Source organism: Thunnus albacares, chromosome 23 (assembly GCF_914725855.1).
Source record: "Thunnus albacares chromosome 23, fThuAlb1.1, whole genome shotgun sequence".
NCBI classification, from domain to species: Eukaryota; Metazoa; Chordata; class Actinopteri; order Scombriformes; family Scombridae; genus Thunnus; species Thunnus albacares.
Window position 1 is genome coordinate 2,177,297 of NC_058128.1, and position 9,895 is coordinate 2,187,191.

At 42.9% G+C, this 9,895-nt stretch overlaps 1 protein-coding gene across 1 annotated transcript; it reads left to right on the plus strand.

The window, feature by feature from the left end:
- On the plus strand, window positions 1–6,048 carry LOC122975493 (shaker-related potassium channel tsha2-like). Its single transcript, XM_044343943.1, has one exon. It carries the CDS (start codon window positions 1,890–1,892, stop codon window positions 3,330–3,332), a length of 1,443 nt encoding a protein of 480 aa, XP_044199878.1. The 5' UTR covers window positions 1–1,889; the 3' UTR covers window positions 3,333–6,048.
- Window positions 6,049–9,895: the final 3,847 nt, after the last annotated feature.

A 9,895-nucleotide genomic window follows, 5' to 3' on the forward strand; every position in this document is an offset into this window, starting at 1 on the left:
TTCAACACGTCGACCTACCAGCAGGATTTGTGACATCACAACTAGTTGTGGGAGACAATATTTGCATATTCAGAGAGGAAGAGTATTTCTATGTCTGGAGGAGATCTTTAAAAGTCTGAAAACACTTGAACTTGAATCATCTCGCAACAAGTTTCATAAACATGTGTTCATAAAGAAATAATTAGTAATATTAGTGTCTAAAGAAATGATATTAATACATGTCATTACATTACTCTCAGTCTCCTTCAGACTCAGTTTGTGATGCATTTAAGTAATAAATGTAAAAACATCATGTGAGTTTAGAGTCTGCATGTTAAATCATGTTTTTTAGGAGCAGCTGTGAGGAGACTTTATTTTCAAATACATCATTGAATTTATGATGCATTCGTCTCTTCTGCTGCTTATGTTCTCTTCATGGTTTTCAGCTGTAACTTGACATGTTTTTCTGGGTTTCATGATGAAACCTCTGAACCCTCCCTGACGTCTCTCTCTCTCTCTCCTGTTTTAAACATTTCTGAATGACTCTCACATTCTGTATCTGCAGCTCTGAGCTGGTTTGGGATGCAAATCTGTTTTCTCCTCTTCATTTTTTTTTTTTTTTTCATTTTCCCCCTGCGGCTCCCTGGGGCCATTCCATGGGAAAAGAAACTTTTCCTGCAGCCCTGGGAGAAATCCAGCTATTTTAGGAAAACACGTCACTGCCTTGAGCTGCAGCCCAGAAACGCTCTCTTATTTCCATCATCCAGCTTTTTTTTTTTTTTTTCTCTCCTCTTTACTTGTTGCACAGCGCAGGAGTGTTTACCCTCCATTCACAGACATGTTGCTGTGAAACTGTGACTCGTTTTTTTTGTGTGTGTGTGTGTAGAAAAGCAGTAAAGAAGAATAAAGCTGCCGATAGTCTGTCTTGTTTTTCATGCACAATGCAACATGCCTGCAGCAGACACAGCAGAGGAGGCATGACAGATCTTGCAAGTCGTGCACAACTTGTGGAGCAGCTCAGCAGCGTTCAGAGCTGTTGTGGAAACGTCAGCAAGGTTTCGTCTGGAAAAGGCTGCGGCGTGACATTGCAGAGCCTCCTTTCCTTTCCCCCCCACCACCACCACCACCCCGCTTTCTCCTCCTCATGTGTCAGTGCCATGGATGCATGAAAGGATGGATAAATGAAAGAAGACGAAAGCCCTGAGCTACAGGTATCAAATCATGAATGAAAAAATGGACGATTTTGCATGAATATCGTCGTTTTTGCATGACATCTCTCGCGCTTTTCACCTTTCCAAACGCACATTCACTTCTTCATCATCACTGCATGCTCATATTTGCAAAAAATGACATCATATTTCACCATAAACATCAACTCTTGTGATAACCTTGAGCCTGTGCCAAGCGGAGACAACAGGTCCGTTACGCACAACACTTTCTGTGCACGCAAACTCTCCCAAACCCTCATGTTTTCTCATATAATGGATAATACCTCGTGCATGTTTTGTTCTTAAATAGCTGGATCAGATTCATCCTGAGCATATGTACGTGCATGTGTGTTTTTATTTCCTCCTCAGTGAGAGAGCGTGCACACACACGTCAGCTCGGGGAGGGCAAAGCCTGCTTAAAATGCAGCGAATGTGACAGCCGAGCCGATAGTCCAGACTACAACAGCGCGTGGACGGGAAGGTGAGCGTGGAGAGGAGGGAGGGGGGGGACAGAAAAATGCCAGCGGAACCAGCTCACCCGCAGACGTGACGCCGACACACCGAGAGAGAAAAAAAAAAAAAAAAAAAAGAAAAAGCCACGAGGAGACGCTCAGCTGGTTTTCCAAATACGCGCGGAGGTGTCGGAGGGGGAACAGAGAGGACTGAGGTGCGGGGAGCGTCGCCCTTGTCTGGGGGGGAAAGATGACAGTGGTGCCCGGAGAGAACCTGGATGAGACTGTGGCACTTGCCGCCCTGTCAGCCCAGGATGTTTACGACCCGGAGCGAGCCGAGAACCAGGAGTGCTGCGAGCGGGTTGTCATCAACATCTCCGGGCTGCGCTTCGAGACGCAGCTGAAGACGCTCGCCCAGTTCCCCTCCACTCTGCTGGGGGACCCGCGCAAGAGGATGCGCTTCTTCGACCCGCTGAGGAACGAGTATTTCTTTGACAGGAACCGACCCAGCTTCGATGCCATCCTCTACTACTACCAGTCCGGCGGCCGGCTCAGGAGACCCGTCAACGTGCCGGTGGACATCTTCATGGAGGAGATTAAATTCTACGAACTGGGGGATGAGGTGATTGAGAATTTTAAGGAGGATGAGGGGTTTATTAAGGAGGAAGAGCGCCCGCTGCCTGATAACGAGTTCCAGCGGCAGGTTTGGCTCCTGTTCGAGTACCCGGAGAGCTCCGGACCCGCCAGGGGGATCGCAATAGTTTCCGTGCTGGTGATTCTCATCTCCATCGTGATTTTCTGCTTGGAGACTTTACCCGAGTTCAGAGAGGAATCCAGAACGTTTGACGAGCAGCTGGTGGTGAACGGAACCGCGCGCGCAAAGAAGCCAAACCCGTTCACAGACCCGTTTTTCATCGTGGAGACTCTCTGCATCATCTGGTTCTCCTTCGAGCTGCTGGTCCGGTTCCTCGCCTGCCCGAGCAAGCCCGCGTTCTTCAAGAACATCATGAACACCATCGACATCGTGGCCATCATGCCCTACTTCATCACGCTGGGGCTGGAGTTAGCGGAGCACCAGGGGAACGGCCAGCAGGCCATGTCTCTGGCCATCCTGAGGGTCATCCGCCTGGTCCGGGTCTTCCGGATCTTCAAGCTCTCCAGACACTCCAAGGGGCTCCAGATCCTCGGGAAGACGCTGCAGGCCAGCATGAGGGAGCTGGGGCTGCTTATATTCTTTCTCTTCATCGGAGTCATCCTCTTCTCCAGCGCGGTGTACTTCGCGGAGACCGACGACCCGGAATCGGGCTTCAGCAGCATCCCGGACGCGTTCTGGTGGGCGGTGGTGTCCATGACCACGGTGGGCTACGGGGACATGTGTCCGGTCACCATCGGGGGGAAGATCGTGGGCTCCTTGTGCGCCATCGCCGGAGTGTTGACCATCGCGCTGCCGGTTCCGGTCATCGTCTCCAACTTCAACTACTTCTACCACCGGGAGACGGAGCACGAGGAGCAGTTCCAGTACACGCATGTGACCTGCGGGCAGCTGCAGCCGCAGTTTGGGGAGTTCAAGAGGAGCGACAGCAAACCGTCTCTGTCCAAGTCTGACTACCTGGACAGCGACGACGCGGACTCCATCAAATACACCAACTGCAGCCCGCACAAAGCCTACACCGGGAAGCTCACAGATGTATGATTTTTTTTTTTTTTTTTAACCCAGAATTACGCGTCAGTGGCGCGTTGGAGGGAAACGGTTTCTTTCAGCGCCATCCCCACATCCTGCGCTCTGGTTTGAGTTTAGACTGGCGAGCTCCTTATTTCTGCCATCAAAGGGAATCATTTCAATCACAACAGTGGATGGATTATAAGAGAATTTATATTTATCCTCCTGAAACTGTCTTCCATTACGCGCGTCATGAGTCAAAGATCAGCCTATAGCCAATTGTAGCACTTTATGATTAGTAATGTTTCTCTTAGTAAATGCGTAATTTATTGCCCGAATGCAGGTTGAACGTTTACATTTGATTTTCAGTCTATTTGAAGCTGAGACACAACACAGGACCAATTTAATCTAAATATACAGACTGATGCAGGAGGCACATGGTGGATGTTATTAATATGGTCCCGCGCGCACACACACACGCACACGCACCTGTTATTTCAGCCTCATGTATTTTCCATTCAGACTGGCTGGAGCTCAGTGGTGGATCAGATGATGTGTCATTTCAACTGGCAGCACGCTGGAAGAATCGATTATCCCCAAAATTAAACGACTTTAACGCCAGATTTGAGTAGAATCTACATTCTGTAAACACAAGTAGCCTGTAAGACAAGACACAGGGCGAACACACCCTTTTTCTTTACATGCAGATTTAAAATTTTTGCAGACTTCAGAAGGTTTAATCTGTTTGTAAGATGAAATCAGGTGCAGCGATTTGCAAACCGAGAGCGCCACTGTGTGGATGAACCGCATTCCTGCATCCCTCCAGTGGATGCAGTTTCTATAGCAACCTTCCAGACTTTTCTGTATTGTCTGCCACAGGAATGAAAGGACGCAGGCTGAAAGTGTAGAGACAGGGAGAGAGAGAGAGAGAGAGAGAGAGAGAAAACCACCATGTTGTGGAAGCCTCCATGTTGTTTGATTCCACCAGCTGAAACTAAACACATCACTTCCATCTTATGCAGGAAAAATGATCCCATATAAACACATTTACAGCCAGATGTTTGACCTGTTGTCCCCACACCTTCACACAGAGAACAGGAATCATACAAAGGGTCCAAATTAGGCTGCAGCCAACAATTATTCTAATTATCTGATATTTTAGGTGATGGGTAATAAAAAATACCCATCACAACAACCCTGAGTCTAAAGTGATCTTTTAAAGATTGTATATTTTGTCTGATTGACATGAAAAAAAAAAACCCTAAAGGGATTAAATTTAAGAAAAAATATGTAATGTTCACATTTTAGGGTGTTTTAGAGCTCGACCAATACTGGATTTGCGAGGCTGATATACAGATATTTGAAAGAAAAAGACAATATAGTTTATATTGTTTTTTTTAGGTGTTGTGACATCATGTCTGGAGGCAGATTACATCACATTTTACCATCCAAGATGATTGTAGTAACAAGAATTTGACTTGCAAACTGTGAATTAGTTTAAATAATGAAGATACATTAATGTTCAGTCATTTCTTGTTGCCGGGTATGGAAGCAAAAAAATGTCGTAAGTCTAAGCTTTGAAATTCAGTGACATTTAAAATGTCATAATTATTTCTAGATCATTTTAAATCATCAATTAATTTATGTGGTAAATTTTAGGTCGGTAATTTCAAGTTCCAAAATTCAAAAAGTTTCCAATTTTCAAATCATGTTGGTTACATTTAGATGTAAAAAAGAATCAAGTCAATTAAAACAAACAAACTAAAGGAAGAAAAAATAATTTTGCTAAAACTTGATTGGTGAAATTCTGAGACTAAAATTGATTCAAGATGAAATATTCAAACTATAACATGTGGGAAACCAAGAATAAACAATCTGCTGAAGAAGATCATGTAATATGATTGAAAGCTGCAGAAGAGCTGCTAAAAATGGATCATGGTGAGATTGTTTTCTGGACTGCAAGAACAAACTTTGAATCTCAAATTTTTTAGCCAAAGTGGGAAAAAAAAGTCCTTAAAGTTCTCAGAAAAACGGAAACGTGAAACTTCTACAATTCCACAACAACTTACTGAGCAAACTCCGTCTGCCGAGGAAGACGACTGAAAGCTCCGCAACAGCTACTCAACGGACCTCGTGCTGACCTCCGTCCTGTGACGTTATGTTGTTCAGTCACATGATCCGAGAAATTTAGGAGCAACTGGAAACCTGAAAACAATGAATTTAAGATTTTGAAATCACGAAACTTCAGAAAATTTAAAACATTTAATTTCAGATAAAAGATTTTCAAAGAAAAATATGTCAATCCAAAAAACAAAAAACAAAACAGCTGTATTAATATTTCAACAGAAGATATCCAGTTATTTATAAAATATTTACTTATTTTGGCGTTTCTTTGCTTCCATACAAACTCAGACACATATACACGTGTGATTGGCAGATATCGGCCTGCTGATGTATCTGTCGGCCTCTGATAGTTTTAATTGATAAACGGCTTCAAACACTGCATCTGTTAATCTGATTAATTACCCATCTAATCAATGAATCGACTAAATTTGTATTTTCGCACTTTGCCCGAGCACTTCCTGTTAGAGCAGACAAACTCTCCGTTACTTGTTGCACATAAAAACAGGTACTTAAAGTCTCCGTAATTGGCGCTGCCATTAAAGCACCTTATTCACTCGGACTCCTCATTCAACCAACCTGCTGGGGGAAAAAAGACAAGAAAAAAAAAAAAGGGGGGGGGATCCTACAAACTGATGGAATAAAAATGGCCGCTGTGAAGGTCACAGTGTCGGCTGGATTATTATTATTATTAGAGGATGGACTGATGGATGGAGGCCTGATGGAGTTAAACTGCTGAATCATCGGCATGCAGCGAACAGATGGGATGACTTCCGCTCAGACGACCATCGGATTCACAACACCGGGCCGATCCAAACAGAGGTGAGTTCACGCCGCACGAAACCATATTTAGACAAAGTTTATTCATTGCTGATACCGTATTAATGTCCTGATATTCATACTTAAGGCTGCTTTTCTTCATGTTTGGATCCAAACCAACAATGAACTGATCTACTAACGAGTATTGTGTGTGTATCAAAGCTGATATATCTTATTAAAAACACGTCAGTGAGTCACAGCGCTGCACTGGGTCACATGTTCCTTCATCATGAAGAGTTTGGTCACGTTAGTTTGTTTAGAAACGGCTCCAAAGACTAATAACGGCGTCATGTTTTCAGTCTCTGGAGAGTAGTTCTGTGTGAAGGTCACTCGACACTTTCGATAAGTGAAGCTCAACAGAAATTAAAGAGAAATTAAAAGGGAAAGGTTTCAGTCGTCTCCATAGTAACCAGACTAATTAAACAAAGATGTTACAAGCTATCTAAAGTTACAGACCAAAACATCAATAAGGAAGCTCAGTGAAAACTACAATCTCCATGGCAACATTGGTAACACTACCCAATCACGTTGCGTGACAAAATATGACGGTGTCCACGACATAACAAAATTGTCCAGGTGCCCGACATGAGCTGTCAAAAATACGTCATATCTGTTGACCTGCTGTAAATCAGCCGACGCCACTGAGCATGTGCGGTTCTGGTTACAGCTTCACCAGCTTGTTCCTTCATCATGAAGAGTTTGGTCACGTTAGTTTGTTTAGAAACGGCCAAAAAGACTAATAACAGCATCATGTTTTCAGTCTCTAGAGAGTAGTTCTGTGTAAGGTAGGCACTACTGAGCATGTGCAGGAACAGCGTCACTAGCTTGTTGTATTACGTCTCACAGCCTCTTGACTTTGTACTTCAGTTCTTTGAGAAATTAGAACAAAACCTAAACATCTTCACTTTATTACCATAAAAGACAAAGAAAACCAGTAAATATTCACATTTAGGAACCTGCAACTGGCGTCTTTATTGGTATTTTTGTAAAAACAAAAAAAAATTGCATTAATGTTGATTCTGGGGGTAAAGGGGTTTTAAAGATGTGTATCATGTAATCAGAGTCAATTCTGGTTTATCGTGTCTCTCTAGACTTTCATAGTGTCAAAACACAGTTAAAGAAATGTTAAAGGCCGTAGATTCACTGTTCACTGGGAGCTCTGGAGCAAAAACAACAACTTGACAACTAACATATGTATATGTGTGACTCAAAATTAGATCAAAAGACAAGAAAACTTTCAAAAATACCAGCTCTGTTCCTTCATGATTCCACGCCTTTTAAAATGAAAACCTTGTAGTAACTCAGTGTCATTGAGAAAAGAAGTTTAACCTTTGTTTGCTTGATAAAATGTCAGAAAATATAAATAAATATGATAAATGCAGAACATAGTTTCCTCCAAATCGCTCGTTTTGTCCGACCAACAGTCCAAAACCCAAAGATATTCAGATTATTGTAATAGAAGACAAAGAAAAGAAGCAAATATTCACATTTAAGAGGCTGAGACTGGTGACTTTTTAACACTTTTGTTTAAAAAATAAACAAATAATGAAATGTTCCAGCTGAAATGTCAGTTTAAGTTGTTGATAGATATACTGATAGATGACGACGGGTCAACCAGGATGTAACAAGCAACATGTAATAAAGCAGCTAAGTGACTAAAAGTGATGATGCTGTTCAGACGACTGGATGTAAAACCCACCACGAGATAAACAGATCAACCTGAGAGGTGAGAAAAATGTGTAGATTTACAAAAACTGTGCAAAATAGTCTGATATGGATAAATAATATAGAGAGACAATGAACCAGGACTTTATTATTCTCTCCCTCACAAAGTCTGATATGTTTGTTGTCAATAAAGCTAAATATATAGACACAAGAATGACATTTAAACAGATTAAATGTGAGCAAGTGGTGTTAATAAAAGAGTGCAGGTACATTGATGATAATGTGTGGACAGGTGTGTGGCCACACAGAGGTGCAGCACTGCTGTCAGCCTGCAGGTGGCAGCAGCTGCTCTCTGCAGCTGTTGGATGCAGCTGGATCCTCAGTTCACTCTGCAGGTTCACATCTCTCAGCTGCCTTTGGATGAAAGAGACTAAAGGCCACCAAAAGCCTCAATTTCCCTGCATGCCGATGGGTTTTAGTGATTTGATTAACTGAAAATCTGCCAGAGAATTTACATCATTTAAGAACAATATAAGATCTTCAGATCAAAATCTTGTTTGAAGGCTGTTGATGTAGCAGTGTGAGAGCGAAAAACACAAATACAATAACATAAGTGAATAAAATAAAAAATATCCCCAAAGCATTCTAATCAAAAGTCAGGCTACAGAGGTTGGTTTTTGAGTTTACATTCAAAAATATCTACACTGCACATGTCTGACAATGTGTGAACGTGGTGTAAAGATGCCACAAACTTCTAGTCTGATCTAAACCAACAATCAGGAACCCAGATGAACATTGAACCTGTTTTTCTTGCTGTAATCATTCCTCCTGTTCATACTGACCATTAGAAGATCCCTTCATAATGACCTTACAATGGAAGTGATGGAGGACAAAATCCACAGTCCTCCTTCTGTGCAAAAAATGTATTTAAAAGTTGATCTGAAGCTAATATGAAGCTTCAGCGTCCAAATGAGTCAAATCAAGTAGATATCTTTCAACGTTACAGTCTTTTTAGTGCCAAAGTCCCTCTTTTTGTTACTATACTTCCACCTGCAGCTCAACAGGGAAACACTGTCCGAGGAAACACAAAGAGGGAATTTGATGCTAAAAAGACTGTAAATGTGTCAGATATCCACTTGATATGACTAACTCAGACTGATGAAGCTGAATAGAAGCTTCACAGAGACTTTTAAATGACTGTGTGGACACACTGTGGATTTTGTCCTCCATCACTTCCATTGAAAACACATTTGAAGGATCTTTTAATATCCAGTATGAACAGGAGGAATGATTACAGACACCTGACTGCTGGTTTATAGACACACTAATGAGTCTATCCTTTAAATCTCCTATAAAACAGCAGTTTGTTAGATGTTTCCTGTTCTGTTGGCTGGACGGTGTGAAGGTGACGTGGAGGGAAATAAATCACACGTCCTGCACGTCCGTCACACAGCGGCGCTGCATCTCAGGTCAGACTGAGAGCAAGCATCGTGCTAACTGACCGTGTCCCCCGACCCCTCACCCCCATTTAGTGGGTATCCCCCCCCCCCCCCCCCAACATACAGCCCTCCCTGAACATATGCAGGCGGAGGTAAACAGGTTTCCCCTTGGATGACACTGCTGCTGTTGACGGGGCAGAGTTACACTCTGACAGCTATTGTTAGCGTCTTTGTCAGTGCTGAGGGAATCTGTCCCGAACCCTCAAGTGGCCCATAGTGAGTCACGACCCCCCCCCCACACACACACACACACACACCACCTCTCACCCTTCACCCCCTCACTCCTTTTTCCACTTCATGAAAGACAAACAGACGCAGCAGCAGCACGGAGGTAAAGATGGAGGACAGAAGAAGAGATTAACATCGTAACCAAACTTCATTCTTTCACCTCTAATACCAACTCAAGGTCCACTTACTAGCTTTTTTTCCACTGAGCTTGAAACTTAATTTTTAAGCAAAAATGGTTGAGGAGCCACTGAGCGCGCATGTCAA

What these genes read in the sequence shown, in the direction of transcription:
- LOC122975493 (XM_044343943.1), top strand. Translation starts at nt 1,890, where the DNA reads ATGACAGTGGTGCCCGGAGAGAACCTGGATGAGACTGTGGCACTTGCC.